Source organism: Stegodyphus dumicola, chromosome 7, assembly GCF_044657685.1.
Source record: "Stegodyphus dumicola isolate Sdum_Otavi_A_Nest chromosome 7, ASM4465768v1".
NCBI lineage: Eukaryota > Metazoa > Arthropoda > Arachnida > Araneae > Eresidae > Stegodyphus > Stegodyphus dumicola.
The window spans coordinates 195,776,644-195,803,564 of record NC_140774.1 but is presented as its reverse complement, the minus strand read 5'-3'; the positions used below and the strand labels follow the sequence as shown (position 1 = coordinate 195,803,564).

Genomic DNA, 26,921 nt, shown 5'->3' with positions numbered 1-26,921 from the left:
ATTAATTTAGTAGCGCATGCGCATTAGGTAAGCGGCTCTGAATCGTCTGAGAAAAACTGTTTCTGTTTTATTTGTTTAATTTCTTTTATACATCGTTTTAGATTTATATTAGAGTATTTGAATAGAACTTGTGGTAATTCTTCAGAATGATACAATTTTTATGCACTCTGAGTTATAAAATGAATGAGATGTAACGCTGTTAAATGAACCTAGCGGCGAAGATTCGCTATGGTAAATAAATACAGCGAACTTCAAAGAGTGCATTTATTTTGTTGAGGTTTACGCGCTATCGACGAAGTAGATTTAATTCAAAATTCGTTAACTGTTAATTCAATATGTTTAAATGAAATGCAGGAAAATTGAGTATAATTTAATATTCCGTATAAGGAAGTCATATGGTGTAAACAACTGTAAACATACATCAGATTTTTATACTTTAATCTACTGACCATTTTCATATTTGGAGTCGCAGTTCTGGTATAAGATTTTAAATGGAGACCGTTCTTCATTCGATGAAAAGTTTATTTTGGTAGCATCAGTTTTGGAGCAACTTGCCAAATAGATATATGATCTAGTTTCTCAACAAATTTCCCAGTTAAACATTTTTCATGACCTTTTCTTTTCCGAAACCCTTATCCAAAATTTTGATTGATATCAAGATACCCACGCTCGTCATATAGTTTTAAAACACAGTGAATCGTTGCTTTTGATTTTTGATATTTTGTAACGTTTAAGGACGAAAATTTTGTTTCCTTTTTGCACTAGGATTATAAAAAACCTATCGTTTCCTTCTTAATATAGCTCACGTTAATTGAAGTTCTATTTTTATAAATGGTTGTTCTGAAGTGTTCGATATAAACCTTAGGGGTGAAGAGGACATTGAGGGGAAGGGGGGTTGATGAAAAAATGAATTAAAAATCACTAATATAATAACAAAATTTTCATGATTTAATTTTATAATTAATATGATGGCAATTGATTTTGTAGAATAAATTGCCATCATTTTTTTTTCAGGGTTTGGTCAGGGTTTGAGCCCCGGATAGGGATCCGGGGCTCAAACCCTGACCTCTCGAATACGCGTCGAGTATGCTACCAAGTACTCCATGATGGCACCCCCCTTTAAAGGGCAGCTGGGGATGAGGGGACACAATCGCCAAATCCTAACGAATTATTTGTCCACCACAATTTTAGTTCGGGCGCCACTTGCAGAATCAGTAGTTTTTTATTTATTTATTTATTTTTAAAGCAGGAGACGTGAAAAATATGCGGTGCCCTCGCTGGGGCTCGAAGCCCGGACACTCGAATACGCGTCGAGTATGCTTCCAATTATGCCAAGAAGGCATGGGGAAAAGGGGGAGAAAATGCCTTATAATTTAACAGTATTTTACGTAATGAAGCTTAAGTAAACAGTGATGTTATCAAATTGAGGAAAAAAACCTCTCACTTTGAAATTCTTAATTCAAAGCATAATTTATTATAATGGTATTTTCACATTTGAGCGTTTTTTCATTGTTCTTATTATTTCACATTCGAGTGAAAAAAAAATAGTTTGAAATAGAATTAGGGATTTCTTTGTGAAGAGATACATAGTTTATTAACTCAACAAATTTGTGGCCAAATTTATTAATGGAGTTTGAATGTTTCTGATTGATTTTAATAGAATTCCTAGCAGTAGTATACCCGTATCCACGGGTAATTCGTTCCAGGCTATACGGCGGATTCGCGAAACCGCGGGTACAAGTAATAAGTAGAAGTAAGTTTTAGTAGTAACGGCCGCCATTTAAAACAGATAACCGTTGTTGCTAACAGATCACTTGTCTGACCTATAGCAACACCCCCTAGACTTAACTATATATCTAAGGAATGATGCTTACTGTCAACCCAAGCGTACAAAATTCCACGTGGCAAGGAGCACAAATTTATGCTTGTCGTTGGCAACAGCGTTCAGCACTATACAGGTGACAGCTCAGTTCCGCCCCCAATTTAGATGGAGAGCACTCCCCGGGGGACGGGTCCAAGGGTCTCCCACTCCTCTTCCTCTACCACCAACCTCTCGAGAGGACTTTCGAGTCGCCACATATTTAATGTACCCTCATGCTGCATGGACACTATACATTTACAAACATCCATCCGGTATAGTAGTATCCAATACGCCCAACCGGTATAGCAGTTAACGTTGCTGACTGCAGTGTTGAAGGGTTCGAACCTGGCCCTTCTGCAGTCACGCACGACTGACTTCAGCGACGATAAACACTATACCGGTTGGGCAGAGCCTTAGCTTGTAACATTGAGCAAGACAGTAGACTTCCCTTCTCTCTCCTCTGCTGAAACCATAAAAACAAAAGAGTCTCTCTCCCTACTTCCCCTACCACCAACCTCTCCAGAGAACTTTCGGCTCGCCACATATTTAGAGTGCCCCCATACCGCACGGATACTATACATTTTTAAACCTCCGGGATTCGAACCCCGGCCCTTCGGCACGGCAGTCTGCGACGCTAACCATTATACCGATTAGGCGGCACAGATAATCATACAGCATACTAATATAATTAATGAATTGTTCTTTAAAAGACATTAACAATATTTAATTAAGTGTACTGTATGTACACGACGCTGAATTGCATACTATATTAAAAAATAAAATAATATAAAGTATACTGCAAACCATTCTGTCTCATCATGTACAGGCATTAGGTTATTTCGAAGCAGGAGATGTGAAAAATGAGTTATGCCCTCTCCGGGACTCGAACCTCGGACCTCTCGAATACGCGCCAGCGTGCAAACCACTACACCACGAAGGCATGTCAAGTAGGCGGGAGAAATACCTTATAAGACTAATAAATACAAAAGAAGATAATAAGTTTTACTGACCACTACACCGCGAAGGCATGCTAAGAAGACGGAAGAAATAAGTAAAATAAAAGATTTGGACATTTTTAAGCTAAAGCACATTTAAATTTTTCTAGCACTAATACATACATTACTACTCGTATTCGCGACCAATTCATTCCAGACTACACGGCTCGTACAGCTTCCCCCCCCCTGAAACAGGAATTGAGAAGTGATGACGTAGTCATGATGACCTTAACCAGTGTTTCAAATTAACTCTGTGAAAGACAGCTATAATTTGGAAGAGACGATAGACATTTATAATTTGGAGGTATACATTTTACATTGAACGTTTAAAAAGTTAATAATACTTACTCATAATTTTAAATAATAGATAAAAAATGCGTTTTTTTAAACGTTAAAATTTTAACATAGAGTTTTTTTTTTTTTTTTAAACTTGCAGGATTATTTTTAAAGCACATTTATTAATAATCATTTCTTAATCTGCGTGCTAACTGGGAGAATTCTATGACTGCTTCGAAGATAACTATAACAGTTTTTTAAAGTTCAGTAAAAAGCAAACATAGATTGGCGTAGTTTTATGCATATATGACATTTCCCCCCCCCCTTCTGCTAAACAACTTACGTTTGATTTCCTCTGAAATACAGTTTGATTAGCCACCAAAAATTATCGGCCTGTTTTTTATTTAAAGAGTGTGTATTTAATTATTGCAAAGTACACTAGGGCTATCTGCCTAAAGGGAGGGATGCCTTCGTGGAGGACTTTCGAAGGGAAACTGGCTCGTATACACGTTACACATGGGGAAAACCACGAAAACGCCCATGCAGCCAGCCCGTTCGCGGTATTCGAACCTCGGACCGAACTACCAGTGTTCAGCGACTTTACCGCTCGGCCGCTGGTGGGCTCTTTATATTTAAAGAAACTAAACAATGAAGAATCTACATGAATGTATGAATGTTTCTAGCATTCTGAAAAAAAAACAGTTTTGAATTTCGAATTTGTTTTATTATCTATTTCAAAGTTTTTGTAAAACGAATTTTTTATTAACAGACTCAAGGAAATGAAATGACTGAAAAATCGGAAATTCTAAAGATATGCTGTTTTTAAATATTTTGTGATATTGCTGCTGAACTGAATCTTATGGTTTTAAGTGCGAAGAACATGATATCTAATAAATAAAAGTAACTCACAAAACGGTAAAAAAAACGCCCTTTTGGGCGTAATATAAAATTTGAAAGCTTTGAAATTTTTTTTTTTTTTTTTTCAAAATTTCTGCTAATTTAAGGTTGATTTTTTGCCTAATTATACATTTTACACTGGAATGTATCTCTTCCGATTCAATGTAACAGCAGATACTTTTAAAATAATTTTCTAACCTATACCTATATTACATACATTGCATTTAAATACATACAATATGCAAGATTGTTGTCTTAATTTTCATAAAACAATATTCTTCACAATATCTAAACAAAATTATTTAATTTTTCAAAAGTGGGGGCTAAGGATGAATGTCCTTTTTTATGCCAATTACTTTGATGTTTTATTCTATTATAATTTATCTAAAATGCTCAGCTAGTACAAAACTGAATAGTAAATTAGTTACAAAGAATACAATTAGAATAACTTTAACAAGTAAGTGCTTCACAAAATTAATTCTTATCTGAAATATGCTTTAAACTATTAACTTCTAAAATGTCATGCAAAAATATTTCAAACTAAAACGTATTATATTTAAATGCAAATGATATAAATACTTACTTACACAGTCGCACTGCAGCTACAAACTGTGTAAAATTCATTCATTGGCCGCTAAATTCGAAGGAGTCCACATTTTTGCCTTTTGAGTTGCTTTCCTTTGGGAAAAAAGATGTGCATTTCTTTTTAAGATACGTATCCCAATAAAAGTTCCATAAAGAACTGCACAAAATATTTTTTCAAACTTGTAAACTATGTATATCTGTGAATGGAAAGGTGCGGGCAAGCCTTTTAAAGACAATACTTTAATCCATTCTGAAATGAAATATTGTTCCATCAGCTCTATTTTTAGATATTGTTCCTAATGATGGCTGTTTTATGAACTCCATATCAAATCATCAACAATATTTAATGGAAAAAGCAAATATTCTTCGTCAATCTTCAAAGCCATTTCAGGTAATTATGATGCTAAATTCGAATCGATATTTTTGCTTTCTTTAAATGCCCATTTTTGAAGATAATTTTGGTGGCTTATTATTAGCGAATAATAATTGTTGTAAGTGGTGTATAACTTCAGTAAGTGATGCATGGTCATTAGACCTACCAAGATCTCGAAGCTGATTAAAAAGACGTTCAAGTGTATCCTGTATTAATGTAGAGGGTGAAATATATTTAAACATCACATGATGATTCAAAATCCTGGTATAAGCCAAAATGAGAATTTATTGAAAACAATTATGTCTTCTAGAACAAATCATTTATCTAAAAAGTGATTTATCGGTAATTTGAGATATCGCGCTAAATCTTCAAAAATCCATATTTTTTGCGTTCTCAGAACAGGATTAGGAAATCAAAAACTATTAATCGATATCTGTAGTTCTTTCCACAAAGTACTAGATCCTTTGGAAGTCAGATACTATGACTTTCACTTCTACTCCAGATGACTGAATGTTTTATGAGAGGAAAAAAAGAGGTTATTTCTTCATAAGAGCGTTAAAATTTAAAAGATTTAAAAAAAAAAAAAAAAAAAAAAGAAAGAAAGAAAGAAAAAGGTTCCTTCCACTGTAGAATAATGCCTCTGACTGAGACAAACTGCACTTTTTGAAAAAGGATCGAGAATTTGGCCCAGTTTTGAATCATAACGGAGCTTTGAATACATTTCGTCAAAACTGAGAACACATTTTCTTCCGCATTCAAATGTTGGCAACTTTCCTTCATCACTGCAAGAACATTACTCTGAATTCCTGGGTTGCACAAAAATTTAGCGCATCTTCTCTTTAATATGCAAGCACTAGGTAATAGAATTCCCATTTTTTTCTTTCCAACAATCGCAGTTTTTAAATGCCAGAGCTCTTATGGCAATGCAACGTGAAATATCTTCACTAGTAGTTCATGTGTTTTTTTCTTCTCTTTTCTAGTAATAATACTTTAATCTGTGTCTTTGTAAAAATATGCTTTAGACATTTTTCAAAATTCTCTAGTCTGTGCTTTTTTTTCCCGTTAATTTCGCTATCTGAGATTTTAATTCCCGAATTTCTGCTAGAAATTTTTTTCTAGATGTTGTCCACTCTTTTTGTCGTTGAACAAACATTACAAAATGTTTCTTTTTTTCATTTTTCAGTACTTCAATATGATTTTCTAGGGATATTATTTTGTCCTTCATATTATCAATACATTCTTGTTTATCTTTACACGTAGGGCATTCAGAGATATTTCTATCGTCATTCGTGAGTTTTATTTCAGAGTCATTCACACTTGATTTATTAGTGTCATCATCAGCTTCATATTCAGCTTCAAAATGAATTTTCCTTGGACGCTTTGGACTTTGGTGGAGTCTTTCAGAAGTCCCATTTGGTTTGTTATTGTTAGCATTAGTTTCGTATTCAGCCTCAGAATAAATTTTCTTTGGACGCTTTGGATTTTGGTGGAGTCTTTCAGAAGTCACATTTGGTTTGTTATTGTCAGCATTAGTTTCGTATTCAGCCTCAGAATGAATTTTCTTTGGACGCTTTGGAATTTGGTGGAGTCTTTCAGAAGTCACATTTGTTTTATTATTCGGTTCGTATTCAGCCTTAGAATGAATTTTCTTTGGACATTGGTGGAATCTTTCAGAAACACTTGATTTATTATTGTCTGCATCAGTTTCGTATTCAGCCTCAGAATGAATTTTCTTTGGACGCTTTGGACTTTGGTGGAGTTTTTCAGAAGTCACATTTGATTTATCATTGTCTGCATCAGTTTCGTATTCAGCCTCAGAATAAATTTTCTTTGGACGCTTTGGACTTTGGTGGAGTCTTTCAGATGTCACATTTGATTTATTATTGTCAGCTTCAGTTTCATAATCAGCCTCAGAAAGAATTTTGTTTGGACTTTGGTGTAGTCTTTCAGAAGTCACATTTGATTTGTTATTGTCAGCATCAGTTTCGTATTCAGCCTCAGAATGAATTTTCTTTGGACGCTTTAAACTTCGGTGTTGTGTTTTAGAAGCAATCTGCTTTAGCTTTGATTTCTTTTCCCTGATATTCTCTGTTTTCTTCCCTTTCCTTTCCTGTATTATTTCTTTTACTGTACACGGTAAATTTACTGTCGGCACAGCATCGGATTTTAACAACTTCTTTTGCGGTAACCCAAGCAAACGGTTTCTCATGTCATCTTCATAATCACTGGCTAGAAAATGTTCGCTGCAAACTCTTGCGTGATTCTCATTAACATAATCCTGCCTTCGACACTGAAGTAGCCATTTTTTCGTCAAAAGTAAGTTTTTCTTTGGGAAAGCATGAAATATGATACCTCGTCCTTTCGTATTTCTGTAAGTGTTGCGGCACGTTGCTACAGCGCAAGAAGCCATATTGCACAAACGATACTTTACAATATAGAATTTAAAACGTAAACTGACTAACTCTCTCTCTATATATATACAAATGTTTTTAAATATTTACATTACTAAGAAACAAACGTATAAAATTAATTTGGGATATCCACGCAGCTAGCGCCTGGTACCAGAGAATGAAACTCCTGTTTTAAAGGCGGGAAATCAGAGCTGATGCAACGCAGTGACGTCAGAGTACTTCCTGTTAGCTCCGCCTATGCGGATCGCGTCGCCGGGGGGTTAAACAAAAGAATGAACTGGCACTTCGGCCAGCTGCAGAATCTATATTCCTCAAGGTCACAGTTTACCGCTGATAAGCGAAACTGAGGGGAGTAAGGAATGCTTTGCATAGAACAGATAGTCCAGCTCTTTTCCCTGTATTCATTATATCGGAATTTTTAGAAGATTTTCTACATTTTCATGTACTAGTTTTCTACTTTAATGCACCTGCGTATTCAAGAGCTCATGCCCTACGGCGAAATTCAAGATATAGGATTAGTACATATTTTCACGTTTACGTTTACTTATTTTACTCTTTTATTTACTGCATTTTACAAGAATTATATGTGAATGTTTTTCACTGCCAGTACGAGTTGCTTATCCGAATAAGAAATTCTCTAGCAACGAGATGACGCCACTTGCAACGCTTCATCTATTTCTCTTACTGAAACTGCTTTTTAATAAATATAAATCTTTCCGTTTTGTTATGGATTTTCAGGAACCTACCAACGAAAGTCCAAGGGAGAAAGAGATTTATAGTAGTAAAGGTCATAGACTTCTGGAAAAAAGAGCCGATCTCCGATTTCCGGTTTTCAGCCTTCCCCCCCCCCATGCAGCCACCCCTCCTCTCCTTTCCAGTGAAAAATACATGTACACATTTATTTGGATTTAGATTACAGATTGTGCTGTTCGCATATTTTACACGATTTTCATTGTAATTACAGAAATGTGTTACCGGAATTTTGTTTAATAAGAATAAATTGAATTTAATTAAATTTAATTTAAATACAAATTCAATTAAATAAATTTAAACAAATTTAAATTTTAATTTTAACAAACACGTATAAAAGTAAAAAAAGCAAATAACAAACACGTATAAAAGTAAAAAAGCAAATTTAAAGCCAAATTTTTTTTTTTTAAATATATAAAAAAAATGTATAAACATATAAAAGATTTAATTCTCGAACTAATCTACAATATCATTTAAATTCAGAAGCATAAGCAAATCAAGTGCAAAACCAATCCATGAAAAATAATTCACTAATTTATTAGTGTGGGTAAAAAAAGTATTTGCATACCTACATTTTTGTTTGCAATTCATAAAAAGAAGCATTGAGAAACAAAAACAAAAAAAAAAAAAAAAAAAATTGTATTGCCAAATCAGAATAAGTTTAATCATCCAAAACAAACAGAAAAATTACAGTAATATAAATAACAATGCTTTTTTGTAACAAAATTAAAATATCTCGTATCAAAAAAGTATTTGCACACCTGCATGAATACAAAAGAAATAAAATATATAAGCAAATTTCAAATAACTAATATTTAGTATGCATTCCTTTAGCGTCTATTACTGCTTGTAATCTTGCTGGCATTGATTTAATTAAATTTTCTGTAACAGTAGGGTCAGTATTCGACCATTCTTCAATAAGGGCTTGTTTAAGGACAGATTTGCTTGAAATCTTCATTTTTCTTATTTTTAAATCCAAAGAATTCCACAAATTTTCCAAAGGATTTAAGTCTGGTGATTGTGGTGGAGTGGCAAGTTTTCTGGGTACATTATAAAGCAACCACATACGTGTTATACCGGCAGTGTGCTTGGGATCCTTGTCTTGCTGAAAATAGTTCGAATTACTGATACCTAATTTTATTGCACTTTGTGGCAAGTTATCTCGCAACTCATCAATATAAGTTCGAGCTGTCATATTCCCATTAATGAAACACAAATTACCAACTCCTTTGCTAGCCATGCACCCCCAAATCATAACAGAACCTCCTCCATGTTTAACTGTTGTAGGTAACACATTTCTGGTATGAAAAGCAGTACAAGGTTTTCTCCAAACTAATTTCCTGCCATCCTATTTAAAGATATTGAACTTACTCTCGTCGGAGAATATGCCATTTTTCCAGAAATCAATTGGCATATTGATATATTCCTTAGCGAATTCAAGTCTCTTCAGTCTATTTCGTTCAGTTATGAGAGGTTTTTTCCTTGGAGATCTCCCATAAATGTGTGCATCGTGCAGGACATTTCGAACACTTTGGGCACAGATTTTAACTCCAGATGTTGAAGCGACATCATTGGCTAAAGTAATTGCACTAACAAATGGATTTTTCGATGCTTCTCTTATGATTTTTCGCTTTATTCGCAGTGAAAGTTTCCTTGGGCGTCCAGAGCGCAAGTTATTTGATGTAGATCCTCTTTCTTTATGACGTTTTATAATATACCGAACAGTAGAGAAGCAAACATTTACTTTTTTACCTATTTCTCGATAACTTAGGCCATTTTCACGTAGAGAAACAATTTTTTCTGGCAACGAAATCGGCAATTCAGATTTCTTAGGTGCCATTACAATTTGAAATCGACAATCAACTGCCAACGTTTCGACAACACCTCCTTTTATAGTCGTCTTACGTATGTTATTTACTGCGGGATGACTGTCAAATAATAGCATAAAAATGCAAATTTGCTATAGTTGAGTTGAGTGTGCAAATACTTTTTTGACATATCTTAATATGGTTGCAAAAAAAGTTTTTTATTAATATTATTGTATTTTTTGTAATTAATTTAAACGAATAAGCTTATTCTATTTTTTAAATGCCAATTTTTGTATTTCTTAATGCATTTTCTTATAAATTGTGAACAAAAATGTATGTGTGCAAATACTTTTTGTACCCACTGTATGTTTTTAAATGTTCTGTTTGATAATCTTTATTCTTCACTATCCTTGTACACCGTAATTTCCAAGCCTTTTGTTGTATCGGAAGAGGTATTTTATTCCATTGTTCTCGTACCGCTTTCCAAAGTTTAAGGAGGTTGTGGTAAACGTTAACCCGCATTTTAACACTACAAAGACTGAAACTTAGTATTTACCTATATTTCTCAAAGCAGTCAAAATGACTGCATTGTGAAAGAATAATTAATGAGTAAAGAAATTTGTTTAAAATGGAATTTTTAATATTTTTATATTATTTACAGTTATATAACAAGTTATTAGTAAATATTAACAATAAAAATATTACTTCACTTGGAAAAAATTATTTATGCATTATTTGTATATTTTTTGCAAATGAAACTGGAAATCTTTTTATGTGTACATCTTCCACAAACATACTTTTGACATTTTTCACATTATTTATTTATTTATTTATTTATTTATTTATTTATTTTTATTTATTTATTTATTTTTTTATTTTTATTTATTTATTTATTTATTTTTATTTATTTATTTATTTATTTATTTTTATTTATTTATTTATTTATTTATTTATTTTTTGTTGTTGTTGTTGTTGTTGTTGTTGTGGCAAAGTCGTACTTGACAAATTTTGCGTTTGTTAGAATGGGTCGCATTTGATGATGTTGCAGTTGATCTTTGTGAGTCTTCATGTTCTGATGACTTTTTCTTGTCTTGCAGCTCTGTATTCGGTGGAAAGCTGTTCTGCTTATTGAAAGAAGAACTCTTTCCGTTATATTTGTATTCCTGTCGTTTCTTTGTAAAGGATTTAAGCATTTATAGCAACCAAATCTAAAATATTGAAAAATATTTGGAGGGGCCATCTACGAGAACTAGCTTTTACTGCATTTTTTTCTGGACATTTGATCCGTCGTATCAACTCCAAATTATGTGCTGTTATAAAATTGAATAGATTCCGGTAACATTTTTTATTACTTTATCATTTTCACAAATTTATGCTTAGAACTTAGAACAGATACTCTTTTATTTGGGTTGCTTTTATATATCGTAAGAACACAATTCTCTGATTTATATAGCAGAGTGGAAAAACGAGGCATGTTATCCTTCTTTTGTTTGGCTGATTTGGGTAGTTCTGTTTTGTTTCCTGTAATAATACCAACTAGAGTTGTTTTTTTTTTTTACCAATAATTTTTTCGCGAGTGACATGCTAGTGGAAAAGTTATCGGTCGTGATATTTCTTCCACAGCTTGTATATGGCTCGACAAGTTTCAGAATAACTTGCTCACTGAGATTCGAATAACAAGTACTAATTTAGCTTATTGAGAAACTGCAATTTATCAAGTATACGCCCAAATCGACAATTTATCACGTACTTGTGTATGTTATCATGTGACGGTAATAAAAAAAAATGAAAACAGTTATTTCAATACAGAGCCGAACTGGTCATACAAGAAACTCAATTCAATAATAAGAGTCATTTGATAATTTAAAATTTCCCAAGCAGTCAAAAGCAATATAGGTATAATACACACACACACATATATATATACCGGAAATGAAAGAACGGGATAACTTCAATTATTAATAAATGCATTTATATGTTGTACAAAAATTCACAAAATTCTAAGAAATTGTGTTATTATATATGTTTTTAAAAAGCAGTCAAAATTACTTCCTTGGGCAATCTAGTGTTAAAAGTCCAAAACCGCAAAAATACATTGAAGATATTTAGTAGAGATATGAGTGAAGGGTATGGCCTTGATACCCGGTTTCTTGCTCTTTTTTACTTCCTTGTACGAAGTAAAAAGGAAGTATTGTAATCGCGAAAAGTTTCAGGCAGCATATTTCAACGAAAATATCCATTTTCACCGTTATCGAATACAATTTAACGATGTTTTTGCGTGATATCTGTACGTAAGGACAGAATAAAAGACTCGTTTCCTCCAAAAAAATTATAAAACTGCTTTAAAATGAATTCTCAAGAGAATTTTTCGTGGCGTCTTTGTAACGTATGTACGTAAGTACATACTTACGTAAGTGCGTACTTACGTATCTCGCATAACTCAAAAACGAGTAGTCTCAGAACGTTGAAATTTTGTATATATGACTGCTATAACATGTAGATGTGCACCTCGTATTTTGGTTGCAATCGGCCGCACCAAACGTAAATTGTACATTTTTTGCTTTAAAAATGATTTAATTATGTTGTTCTTATCTTCCGGTTAAGGTTTTGATGCCTTTAGTAAATCTGTATACAATATTTTTAGAGTTATAAACAATTTTAAAGTTGTTTGAGTACCGCTAAGCCTAATAATTTTTTTGATGGCGGCCTTTGATTGTTTACATTTGAAACAGCAGACTAGTGGATTTGTTGCCAATATAGAGAAACTTAGCTTCGCAACAACAAAGGTAACGCCTTCATTTATTATTGCCAATCAAATCATGCTTAATCCTTTCTGGAATTTTTTCGAGGAAATAAGTGTTTAAGATTTACTTCGTAATTTTTAACATAGATATTTTGAGTTTTTATTTTTTTATTTTTTTATTTTTTTTGCCTTCTCGCGAAGTGAGAACCGAATTAATTGAATGAGAAATACTCAATTGTCTGTGAAAAACTGTTTCTTTTTTGCTTTGTTTGCTTAATTTCTTTTATACATCATTCTAGCTTTATTATAGTATTTGAATAGAACATGTGGCAACGATTAGATAATTCTATTCTTTAGATGATATAAATTTTGTGCATTATTAGTTATAATATGAACGAAATATAATACTGTTAAGTGAATCTAGCGCCAGAGTGTCGCTATGGTAAACAAATACTAGAGTGAATTTTAAAGAATGCATTTATTCTATTGTGGTTTATGCCCTGTCGGCGAAGTATATTTAATTCAATCCAATAAGTTTAAATGAAATGCAAGAAAAAATGCGTATATTTAATATTCCGTACAAGGAAGTCATGTGGTGTACACATCAGATTCGTTTTTCTTTTGTCCAAGAAATTAACAGTACATTTTGACGTGTCTTGCTTCGTCTTGCAATTCAACTGATTGATCGCACTGTATGTAAAGAGAAGATATTTCATATTTGAAAATTGGGTACAAAATATAAATTTGATAATATGTGGAGTTTATCTTAACACTTTTCTCCGCTTTCTTTACTTTTAATTTGCCGTTATATGAAAAACCAACAACAATCATAAATCCTTTAGAAAAACTTTTAGATTCTTTGAACCGTGTTTTAAAATTATTTTCTCCTCTTTGGTGGTAATAAATGGATTTCTTTCTATTGCAGTCATTTAAGTACACCCAAGATTCGTCTACTTTGACAACATTTTCCCATTTTTGTCCGGATAAATGTTTCTCATAAAGAACTCTGTTGCACGTTCTGCATTCGGCGATATGTCGTGGAGAACTGCACATTATGTTTTTTCGTCTTTTCAAGATTCAAATCGCCATTAAGCACTTTGTCCACAGTTGACACTGCGCATTTTAATGATTCTGCGACTGTGTGGACTTAATGTATTTTCTTCTAACATTAAAGATCTTACTACAACATTCGAAACATTCTTTTTTATTTTCATTGGATACGTTATTTAGAACAATTTTTCCACTTGAAGCTACATTTTGACGTTTTTTTTTTCCTCTTTGTTGTTGGCAACATCACCTATCGTAGCTTTAATTGTTATAACATTTTTTCGTAGCTAGATAAGGATAATTTTCTTCGGAAAGAATACAATCATAGCCATCCATTCATTGCTTCTTTAAAAGCGACATTTTGCATGAAAATAAAACTGTGAAGTAGCAGACGATAATTAAAAATAGAGGAAGTGAAAAGCTTTCAAAAGTATAGTTGAAGTTAAATAGAAAATTCCGAGCAGAAGAATTTTACTACAAAGCAAAATCGCCTAAAAAACGTGCAAAACTTGTAAAATACTCCGTCGTTCTTTACTTGCATGGAATTTGGTATCATTTCAGTTTAAACTTTTTACAGTGTGCACGTTCACTACTTTAAATGTGTCTTGAGAAATTTTAGTAAATTATGGAGATTTAAAACTTACTCTTTAATATGGAGTAGGAAGTGTAAGGCTCTTATTATTATTATTTTTTTTTTTTTTTACCCTGCTCCTTCCTATAAAATTAGCTGACTAAATGTTTCTAATACATAAAAAATTGCCCCCTATTTCCCACACGAAAAGGTTCAAAGGTTAGTAACTATTAAACTCATATTTGAGTGTAAAAGGCTCTCTTAGGTCCGGTTCGCTTAACTCCCCGTGCTTACGGTAGATTAGAGCTTTATTTATCAAAATTAAGGTTACATGGGCATGACAAAACACGCCAAGAGGAGAGTTTGCATTCGTAGTGGACTTTTTCAGGAAACCTGGTTCGTTTTCACGTTACATATCGGGAAAACCATGAAATCTGCCATACACCGACGGCCCGCCAGCGCCCGAGCGGTAAAACGGTTGAACAACGGTAGTTCGACCCGGTTTCAAATTCCAGCATGGAATTTTTCGTGGTTTTCCCCAAATGTAACGTGAATAGAGGTTAATTTCTCTTTAAAGGTCCTGCACACAGGCATACCTTTCTTTAGGATTCCAAATATCCCTCTAGCACTTTCAGCAATTTAAAAAATCCTGCTGCCAGCTCGTTCGGCGGGATTTGAAGCAGGTCGAACTATCAGTGTTCAACGGTCTTTTCCGGTCAGCCGCTGGTGTTCATGTTTATCCAAACTAATGCGAGCGAAGCCATTTCTGTAAACACCATTATAAGCCATATTCGCAGTTTTTAAACCAAAATTAGAAATGTATGTAATATTATCACGCGAAAGTATGGCTTGAAAGATGTAATGTAGATTATAAACTTTAAAAAAATAGAGGAGGTGAAAAGTTTGTATTTTTATTACAATTACCAATTTTAAATAAATATAGTGATGTTCTATAATTGACACTTGAAGCACGCGTGATAAGATTAATAGTACTGTAGTTTAAACTATATTGCAGTTAGTGTAGTATTTACAAAAGAAGTACAAGTTATAAAAAACTTAGATTTAAAACAAACAGCCAGGCGTTTCCGGTTTTAGAAATCTTCTAATATATTCCCAACATCAACGCTTGACACACTTTTGCTCGAGTTATGCTACGAAATATTCTTAGGATGGAATCCAGCAGCTTTCAAAAGAATAACATGGATTTTAATTGATACAATCCCTCGATGAATACAGATGCAAGAAGTCATTTCTCAAACAAAGATTTAGGTACTTGCTCCTATACGACTCGTTATTATTACCGAACTATTGCACAAGGCAACTTTGCTGGTTCCTTGAACTAAGCCAAAAGGGACATGACATAAAATCGTTCCAGGCGGCGTAATGGCAAACTACACATTGAGTTGATAAATGTTAACGAATTTCGCATCCTGCGCATGCTCAGTAGTTTACCGTTGGCGTAGAAGGAAATACTGGCGACTAAGGGAAGTATAAGCAACCCTACACAAGCCTGCACGTCATATAGGTCTTATCAACTGTTTACAATTGCAGTATTACCGAAATTTTTTTGTGCTTAATGCATTTGCTTCTATTTCATTTCATTTTGGGGCCAAGCGGTTAAGTCGCTGAACACTGGTAGTTCAGTCCGAGGTTCGAATCCTGCGAACGGGCTGGCTGCATGGGTGTTTTCGTGGTTTTCCCATGCGTAACGAGTATACGAGCCAGTTTCCCTTAGAAAGTCCTCCACGAAGGCATCCCTCCCCATAGGCAGATAGCCCTCGTGTGCTTTGCCATAATTAAATACACCAACACCATTTTATTTTGGTTTGTTTTGTTCATAAACGTTATGTTTAATATCGATTATTTATAATAATTTCCTTGAATTCATTTCAGTAACTTAAACTGGATTTATTCTTTAATTTGTTAAAGTATATACGAATGGAATGTATGGTAAATACGCAATTGCTTTTATTCCTCAGAAGTATAATCAATAAAGATTCAGCTAATATCTTGTAATGCTCCCTGTTTTGTAATCATTCTTAAACGAAAATTTGCGTAATTTACAAGCGATATTTACACTCTAAGTAATGAAGCACCTTACAACATAATAAGTTTCAAAATCTCGTTTATGCCCAGATAAAAGAATATCAACCACGCACCGTATTTACTTCTTTTAAAATTCTAGCAAAGTCGTAATTGCGCCAAATTCTCTTCTGGGCATGCGCAGTACGCGAAATTCATTTAACATTGATCAACTGAATGTGCAGTTTGCCATTACGCTTCCAAACCGTGGTTATTTCCGTGTGTGTGTGTGATTATGGCAAAGCCTCGAGGGCTATCTGCCTAAGAGGAGGGATACCTTCGTGGAGGACTTTCTAAGGGAAACTGGCTCGTATACACGTTACACATGGGGAAAACCACGAAAACGCCCATGCAGCCAGCCCGTTCGCGGGATTCGAACCTCGGACCGAACTACCAGTATTCAGCGACTTTACCGCTCGGCCGCTGGTGGGCCCGTGGGTATTTCGGAGAAGAAATTAGAGACAAGGGAAGGAACATTTCCATCACTTATGGCATTTTCTATTATTGAACATAGATACTTTGGCAAAGTAGGTGTTTTAAATCTTATTTATTTGCTATTCTTTAGTAAGGTGTCGATGTAGATTTACTAACATATATTGCAATCTTGATAATGGCTTAACAGAATTTTGTTTAGTATGTATTACGTACGAATTGATACATGTCATATTTAGCATTTTATAAAAAATGCATGAAGGCCATCTACGTGTTTAACTTCCACAATTCACTTTCTTTTATATTGTTGGTTACTTCTTGAATCCTATCATGTAAAAACTGCGTTTCTCCTTTTTTTTGGAGGCAAAGTGGATCAACAAAAGAGTCATCAGATTTCCATTCCAGTATATCTTGTTCAGCTGCAGATAATTCAGAATCGTCCTCAAAAATAATTTTTAATGCTTCATCTGTATCTAATGATCGCTTTCTAGACAGCTTTTACTAAAAATGGGAAAAATACAACTAAAAATGCTTAGATATTTATAATACTTATTATTTAGAATTAAATGACATTAATTATAATAAAATTTAATCAAAAAATTCCTTCTACTGCTAAATTAAAACAAATATCATATAAAAAATTAGTCTGTTAATACTAACCATGAGTAAATACTACTTACAAAAAAACATTCGGTACTATTCCGTTTTGAGGACCGTAAAAAAGTTGCAGCGAAACTGTATGCGCAAAAGCGGCAAATCTAGCAAACGCGCCCATTTAAAAAAACCAGCGCGCCTAATCTAGCGTACGCGCTGATTTCAGATTGCGTAAGTTTATATAGTTCTATATTTCTTAAGACGCCATTGAAATACTAGTTTAATTTTTAAATCCTTTTTTGATATCCTATGGATTTAACAATTTGAGAATTGCCCTTGACGAAAAGTCTGCAATGGAATTTTTTCAAAAAAAAAGGCATCATTCATTATAGAAAATTATGTTTGAACCAACGAGATGAAATGATGCTTTAGGGATAACTCAGTAGCGAAATAGCGATGCAGGCATTCATTGAATTATGTTTAGCCTTTTTTTATATAAATTATAATAATGATCTGAAATAGTTATTGACTCTTATGCTTCCATTCAGTTATGTTTAGCCTTTTTTTATATAAATTATAATAATTAATAAGTACTATATGAAATTAACCTTTCATCTAAATTAAAACATCAATCTTAGATACAGTAAGACCCCGCTTAACGCTGTTTCGTTTAGCGCTGTTTCGGTTTAGCGCTCTTTTATTTCAACCCGGGGATTCCACGAAATCGCTCGCAGCATACGGGGATTCCCCGAAATATTATGCAGCGATAGGTTTCAAATACATATCCGAAAGAGTGTACTTGTATTTCTTGTTTGGTGCGGTATTGTACAGACATATTTTTATTATTGGAAACATTCAATTCAAGAAGCAGCGGCTAGCCTTTCTAATGATGAGCTCAAGGAATTAACTGAACAAGAAGAAAACAAAATTGTCGACAGCAGTGATTCAGAAGAAGAGCAAAAAGAACTTTCGATGGCGTTTGTAAAAAGGAGTTTGTCTACCATAACTGAAATAATGGATCAATTCATTGAAAATGATCCGAATTTTGACAGGAGCTCAAAAGTAAGGCGTGGTGTTAGAGATGCTCTATCCGTTTATGAAGAACTTTTAAGAGAACAAACGCAAAAGAAAAAGGCAAGCAACATTAGATGCTTTTGTCACAAAAAGGCAGAACACTGAAAACGCGGAACTAAATATGACTGACTTAGAATTTTATTTGTTTTTTTTTTTAAGAATATTCGTTTTGTTATTTATATTTTGTTTTTATTTTTGCAAGAAATAATAATGTGGTATTAATTTGGGCTTTAAGAAATAAATGTTTGGTTTTATTTTTATTAAAAAAACATACTTTTTAAATTTAATACCTAACCAATTTCCTAGCCATCTTCCCCTAACCCCAATATTTACATGTAAAGATAGCCTCGTTTAGCACTGTTTCGCATTACGCTCTACTTTGATGGAACGTATCCCCCGCGTTAAGCGGGGTCTTACTGTAATTATTTACTATTATATTTCCTTTCTTGCGTTAGGGTTGCCGCCATTATTTTTGGCAGCACTGGCATCAACAATAGTTTGGCAATTTTTTACGGTCCTCAAAACGGAATAGTACCAAACATTCTCTTAAAACTATGAGTAAATTTTACTCACCATGTAAAAGTAGGATTAAATTTCCTGAAAGAGAGAAAATATCTCACATTCAGTTATAACTGCATCTTACAGACAAAAGAATGTAGATAGCATATCTGAGTGATAGTGGCGCTAGTGTGCACGGTTTAGAAGCTGCGCGCGCATTTCTTTGTTCGAGTAAAATTTACTCAGGTTAGTATTCTAGGGTTAAGTCATAAAATTCTGATCGCCATCAATGATAATATGAGCAGTTAGAGGTCTAATTGTTCTGTGCTCTTGTAGAACCTCGCAGTTAAAAACTTCGGAATAGTTCACAAAGTCACACGAGATGGCCTCGTTGGAGAAACTTTCATTTGTTCTTCAAGCGAAGTCAGCAAAAGTCTCGATTGTTAAATCTCTGTGTAGTAATTCGCTTCTGACTAGAATATCAGCATCTGTAATAGGTACTTGCTTTGATACTTTGATGACTTCGTGGTTTAATAAGGCACCATTTAACAAGACGAAACACACATTTATTAGGAAATAACGTTCAAAGCATAATAGTGAACTCAGAGCAGTACATTGCTCCTACCGCAGGGCAAAATCTACAACCTTCTTCTTCCGAGGCTAACATGCAACTCTCAATAAATACATTAACCCTTCTTGGAGAAGAGCTACATGCGCCAAGCACGCTCTGTTGATCGCCAAACAGTCGCCAGATATCACAGGTACTTGGTCGATATACTGACCTGCAGCAGGTGATAGTGTTCCCTATTCGTGCAAGATATTGAAAGAATCCCATTTGGGCCTGACCTGTGATACAACCGTAAAGAATATTCTCCAAAAGAGATGAGTACCTGACGGGAAGAGAATAGATTGAAGAGCTTTGTTTGTAAAATAGAAGACCAGGGAGGTCTGGAGAGTTTCGAATTCCGCGGACGGGCTGGCTGCATGGGCGTTTCCGTAGTTTTCCCCATGTGTAATTTGTATGCGAGCCAGTTTCTCTTAGAAAGTCTTCCACGAAGACAACGGTTGGTGTAACGGTTAGCACACTCGGTGCGCATTCGAGAGGTTCAAGTTAGTGTCCGGACGAGCGCATTGCTCATTTTTCACGTCTCCAGCATGACGCCTGAACTAAAAAAAAGGTGGTGGATGATGATTCTTCTCCACCAAGATTTGACGACTAGGTCCCATAATACCCAATCTTTAAAAGGGGGAGTATATAAGGTATTTTCTCCCTCCTTCCAGAATACCTTCGTGGTGTAACGGTTAGTACAATCGGATCGTATTCGAGAGATCCAGGCTCTAGTCTCGAAGAGGGGCATTGCTTATTTTTCATGTCTCCCGCATAAAAAAAAAAAAAAAAAAAAAAAAACTTCATGACTCAACATATCTGTAAAGTATAAAAGTCTATATTTAATTCAACTTGGCTCAGTCTAGACCAGTGATTCTCAACAGTTCTTCCCTCATGTGCCCTTCTCACCATTGCTAAACGATCATACAACCTCTCCTTCCTAAAACTTGAAAAGTACATATGCGTTTGTTTAAATATAATTATTTTTAATGTAAATTAAACAAGCTTAAAACATGTTGTTAAAAACCGAAATCTTAAATAAAAGTGCTTTTTATATTCAGAAACTAAATCTAAATACGTAAAGAAAAGTTTGACTAAATTACTCTCCGAAACTGTGAAATTCCCCTTAGGCTATCACTCCTGATTGAGGACCCATAGTCTAGACAGAATTAGTTTATAATACTGACTGAATGTACAGATAATTTAATTTGTCCGACTTGTCTTATATTAACTTTTGTTATATAAAACTTCGGATTACGTGCATCATTTTTTTTTTTTTTTTTTTTTTTTTTTTTTTGAAAATAAAAGTTAAGATACAAATTTAAAAAAAAAATATGTTTAAAATTTGATGTTGAATTCAAATACGTTTATTTGGTAACGAAACCTAATAAACCTAAGAGATCAAATTTGAAGTATACCTTTACTTGTTCTTACTAAATTCTGCTTAATGAATTATTCTTAGGAAAGAACCTTAAAAACTGGTGAAACATTTCATGCTAGAAAACAAGATATTAGAAACTTTTGAGCTCATTCAATAAGGGAAAAAAATATTATTTAAAAAATAGCTCTATAATTAAGCATTTTTTGTACTTGATCGCCAACACACGAGGTTTATAAGAAATATCTCCTACAAGTTATGTGGCCACTATTTCTGTGTTGTCAGAATATGAAATTCGTACAGGGAAAAATAATGCATTTCGAGATGAAGAAAATGACCTTAATTTGATAGTTTTTCTATTTAATAAATTTTTACATGTTATGTGTTTCTTTTTCTTAATCTAAGTAAAATAATGTTCAACATGTAATAACAGCATAAAACCCACAAAAGAAGTGTTCCAGTGAAATTCAGTTTCGAAATGCTGTTTAAATTTGCTTTATTGAAAGGCTGTATATAAAAAATTACCGTAAATTAAAATGCACTGTTTTTTAAGCGTTTACAGTTAATCGAGTAACATAATATTTTTTATTGAAATAAAAATTATTTTTAATCTGCAAGATTACTTTTCTTACAACGCTGGGCTTATGGTTCTTAAATCCTCTTGTTCTGAGTTCAGAAACCTTCGTTATTAAAATTATTCGAATAGTTTAACTTTTATATGGTTTCATATTTTTTTTATATTTTTCATATTTTTCATTTTAACTTTCATATGGTTGCGTTTTCAACCGTATGAAAGTTAAACTGAAAAATATTATACGTAAATTTTAATATATGTAATAACTTAATTTTTTTAGAAATAGTTCAGCAGTTTTACTTTTAAACAATGGCTTTGCTTCGATATAACAGACATGTTTAATTAGTTCATCAAAAAAGTTGTTAGAGACACTATCGAATCAGGAACTAGCATATTTTTCCACTCTGCATCTTTACTGAAAAAACAGTAAATTATTCCTTTAAAAATGGTTAAGAAATAGTTCATTCCTTTCGTTTTCCAGTTATTGAAATTTTTAAAATAATTGAAATTCTAACTAAATCCTTAGATAAAAAGTTATTCAAGAACTAGTCTAGAGAAATGCAAGAAAGGGGCTAATTTGCAAGCGGAATTTCAGATATTGTTATTTTCTAGTCATAATAATTAATAGTCATAATACAGGGAAGACCCAATCCTCCTAGTCCCACTGGACCATATGACCATAAAGGGTCGACCCCCTCAAGACCACAAGTAACTAACTATTAACTAGTTATTTTCTAGTAACTAACCAAAAAACATTAAAAAACTCTTTAATTTATTCCTGATCAACCTTTAATTTCTCTCCTGCCACCCCCTCCCTTCTGAGGCCATTCTTTGTCAAGGCTCTCTTCTCTTTAACTGCTTTTTCCATGGAGGTAAGATAGAAGTTCCTACCTACATAGTTTTTTCACACAGCTGGGGGCAAAAGAAAAGGAACCCAATGGTTTCCTGCCTGAATAGCCAGCGGCCAGTATGAAAACTGCATGACAAAAGCCCACAAGAGGAATGCTCACTTAAAAACAGCACACATTTTCAGGAAATCCAAAATAGCTATGACTTCCTGAAAAATTTTACGAATAATAAATATTATGATTAAAAATGAAATTTCAAGTGGGAATGAAATTAATTTATGTAAAATCCAAATTGTCAAAATTTAACTAGATTATTTGAAACCGTGCTTTTAACACACCATTAAAACAGTGTTTGTGGTATGTACAAATGTTTTCTTAATCATAAGAGAATACGGTACTTATATTTTTTTCGTTGAAATGAAAGTTCGGCTTTTATTCTCCATATTCAATTTATTATATGCAAAATTTTCTGCAGTTTTAAATTATTCATAAATTATTCTCTGTATATGATGAAAATTTACATACATTTTATACTCCTTTTAATTTTGTAGAATTAAAAGAAGCAGTGTGGCCAGTATTCCCTTTCACTTCCCTTTGTCGGACTGAAACGAGGGCGCTTTCTTTTGTCGCGTAAATATAAATATAAAAAATATATAATTACACATACGTGTATAGGCTTTTAATTATTTTGATTGACTCTCTGTTCTATATACATATAGGATTTTGATTCAGTCGAAGCCCAAAGTGAAATGTGTTCCTCTACTTAAATTTATTGTTCAATTATTTGTTATTAGTCCAAAGGGATTTGAATCCCGAAGTTTCGTTTTGGCATTTTGCGTCGGACTCATAAATGTGGGTTCACTTTTCAAACTGTTGCCACAAAATGTTAGAGTCCTGCATTATATTTGAAGAAATTAAATAATGAAAAATCTGCATAAATGTATGTATATTTCTCGAATTGTGATAAAACAACGGTACATAGAGTCATCGAATTTTGAATAACGTAATCCTCCAACGAATATGGGCATGTGGAAGACCCAATTTGAAATTTGAAATTTGTTTTATGATCGATTTCCTATTTTTAAAACTTTGACGAATTTTCGATTAACAAACTCAAGGATTTCAAAGCGAGCAATGGCAACGTTGTGCAGAAAAAACATTTTTATCTCCAGCGCGTGAGTCTCTGTATCGGAAATTCTAAAGATATGCTCGTTTTAAAACTATTTTGCGATATTGCTGTTGCACTGGATCTTATGGTTTAAGTGCGAGGAATATGATATTTAATAAAGAAAGGTAACACACAAAATGTTAAAAAACGCCCCTTTGGACGTAATTTAAAATCTGAAACATTTCAGATTTTTTTTATCTTTATTCATAACTCTGCTTTGTGAAGCTGAGGAAAAAAAAGGAAAAAATATTAATTTTAACGTAGCATATATATCGGTGTGGGTTTTTGTCCGTGTGGGCTTTTATCCGTGTGGGCTTTTATCAGCGTGCGCTTATATCTATGTGGGCTTTTATCAATGTGCGCTTTCATCGGTGTTGGTATTAGTCGCGTGGGCAATTATCCCAGTGGGGTCTTTTTTGTGGGCTTTTGTCGCGTGCGCTTTCGTCCAGTGGGCTTTTGTGGTCTGGGGGAAGGTCTGGTCACCGAAATAACTTCAATGATTAGAAACAGAGCTTAAATTGCGCCGGAGCCCACCAGAGCACAGCTCCGGTACGTCTTAATTTTGGGGATATATTCCAATTCTAGCTGGAACGCATTTGAGCCCTAAATAAGAAGGAACAATTATTTCAGTACAAATTTGATCCAGAAAATTTTGTTTTAGCAATAAAATTATATAAAAAATTGCTTATTAAATTTCATCTCTTTACATTTTATTTAATCTTAATTATTTAATTAATTTAATCTTTATTTTAGTAAATAATAACAAATTAATTAAATAATATTTAATACGTAATAATTATTAATATTAATCAAATAGTAATTAATTAATTTGATACTCATCAACTACTTAATTTAAATATTAGTAATGATTTTTAATAATCATTTTATTTATTTATTCACTCTTGTTACTCTGTCTCTATAACGGTCTTCCATAGAGCTCCGGCACTTCTACTTTTACAAATTAAGCCCTGATTAGAAATGGAAAACTTAATAAGACATATATTTGAATAACATTGATGTGAATTTAGAACCGCTTCAGAAACCCAATTTTTAGATTTAATGAAGAAAGTTTTTTAAACTAAATTAGACCTATTTATTAAAAATGGTAAATTTAAAACCATTCTACAGTCTAAGATTTGTTAATGTTTATCTGGACAAGGAAACTAATTTAAGGTGCGCTACAAATCCGATATTTGACAGTTTGATTACGTATCAGTTCTATGTATGTCGTTAATCTATCAGTTTTATTATTTAAAATTGATATAGATATAAATTGGCAGCTAAATTCTACAACTTGGAAGTTTTTGAATCCCTGAAGAGAAGGGCTTCTTAAACCTTTTTCAGTCGCGGCCCCTTTTTATCTCTGAGATTTTTTTCGCTATCCAAGGACCCCATAATATTTACGAAAATTTTGGGGGACCCCCCAAATGCATTGTGCAAATCCAACACACGCGTGAGTGAAACTTTCAATTTTTTCATTTGTACTGTAATATACTATTGCAGTTTTAGGTCATAACATCAAATTTCAAATTTTAAGACATAGAACAATATGAAAATTTTATGTAAGTAACAGACGAAATGACAGTGTCACGTACAAAGCAAGTAAAAAGAACGTTTATATTGTAATTGTAAAATTATTATAAGTTAAAAAAATATCAAAAGTGCTAAAAATTTTGGCGACCCCTTACTGCAGGTCCCTCGACCCACAGTTTAAGAAACTCGGTCTAGCTCATTGTTCTTTTAAGCATTATAAAACTATAAAATGGGTGTAAAAGAAAAGCATTTTTACTTTAGGACATGCCAGATTTGAATTAATATTAATATTTGGTTTGCATTCACAAATTTTACAATATCTGACAAAAGAACATACAGGCTTGAAGAAAAGGGATCGTCAATTAAATTTAGCGCAGTTCGTATGCTGTAGTTCTTTCCACAAAGTATCTTTGGAAGTCCGATACTATAACTTTCACTTCTGCTTCGAATGACTGAATATGTTTTATGACAGGAAAAAAGAAGTTATTTCTTCATAAGAGCATTCAAATTTAGAAGAAAAAAATCGGTTCCTTCCACTGCAAAATAATACCTCTGACTAAAACAAACTGCACTTTTTGAAAAGGACCGAGAATTTGGTCCAATTTCGAATCATAACTGAGCTTTGAATCTATAAGCATTTCATCAAAACTAAAAACACATTTTTTTCGGGAATTCAAATGTTAGCAACCTTACCTTGATTACTGCAAGAACATGACTCTGAATTCCTAGACTGCACAAACATTTAGCGCACAGTCTCTTTAATTGCAAACACTAAATAATAGAATTCCTGTTTTTTCTTTTAATGGCAGATTTTAAATGCCAGAGGTCTTATAACAATACAACGTGAAATATCTTCACTAGTTCATGCGTTTTCTTTTCCACCTTTTCTAGTAATACGTTAATCTGCGTCTTTGTAAAAATATACTTTACACGTTTTTCAAAATTTTCTGATCTGGGCTTTTCCCGTTCATTTCACTATATGAGATTTTAATTTCTGAATTTCTGATAAAAAAAATTTTTCTAGATGTCACCTACTCTCTTTGTCGTTGAACAAGCATTAGAAAAATCTTTCCTTTTTTACCTTTTTCAATACTTCAATATAATTTTCTAAGGATTTTATTTTGTCCTTCATATTATCAATGCATTCTTGTTTAATTTTACACTTAGGGCATTCAGGAATATTTCTAATGTCATTTGTGAGTTTTATTTCAGAGTCCTTCACATTTGATTTATTATCCTCAGCGTCAGTTTCGTATTCAGCCTCAGAATGAATTCTCTTTGGACGCTTTGGACTTTGGTGGAGTCTTTCAAAAGTCACATTTGATTTATCATCATCAGTTTCGTATTCAGCCTCAGAATGAATTTTCTTCGAACATTTGAGACTTTGGTTTAGTCTTCCAGAAATCGCATTTGATTTATCATCGTTCCCATCATTATCATATTCAGCCTCAGAATGAATTTTCTTTGGACGCTTTGGACTTTGGTGGAGTCTTTCAAAAGTCACATTTGATTTATCATCATCAGTTTCGTATTCAGCCTCAGAATGGGAATTCAGCCTCTTTGGACATTTTAGACTTTGGTTTAGTCTTTCAGAAGTCACATTTGATTTATCATTGTCAGTAACAGTCTCATATTCAGCCTCAGAATGAATTTTCTTTGGACAATTTGGACTTTGGTGGAGTCTTTCAGAAGTCACATTTGGTTTGTTATTGTCAGCATTAGTTTCGTATTCAGCCTCAGAATGAATTTTCTTTGGACGCTTTGGACTTTGGTGGAGTCTTTCAAAAGTCACATTTGATTTATCATCATCAGTTTC

The 26,921-nt window shown here is 33.3% G+C and overlaps 2 protein-coding genes across 12 annotated transcripts in view; one reads left to right on the top strand and one right to left on the bottom strand.

Annotated features, from left to right (window-relative positions):
• Positions 1 to 7,938, bottom strand: part of LOC118189602 (uncharacterized) — a 40,908-nt gene extending 32,970 nt beyond the window's left edge. Inside the window, exon 1 of one of the 2 annotated variants that reach the window (XM_035360231.2) lies at positions 4,613 to 7,938. In XM_035360231.2, the coding sequence (XP_035216122.1) occupies positions 6,027 to 7,397 (1,371 nt within the window). In that variant the 5' untranslated portion in view covers positions 7,398 to 7,938 and the 3' untranslated portion in view covers positions 4,613 to 6,026. The remainder of the gene's footprint in view (positions 1 to 4,612) is intronic. The other variant, XM_035360232.2, reaches the window with a different exon arrangement.
• Positions 1 to 26,921, top strand: part of LOC118185367 (uncharacterized) — a 295,900-nt gene that overhangs the window by 115,624 nt on the left and 153,355 nt on the right. The gene's annotated exons all lie outside the window — the stretch shown is intronic.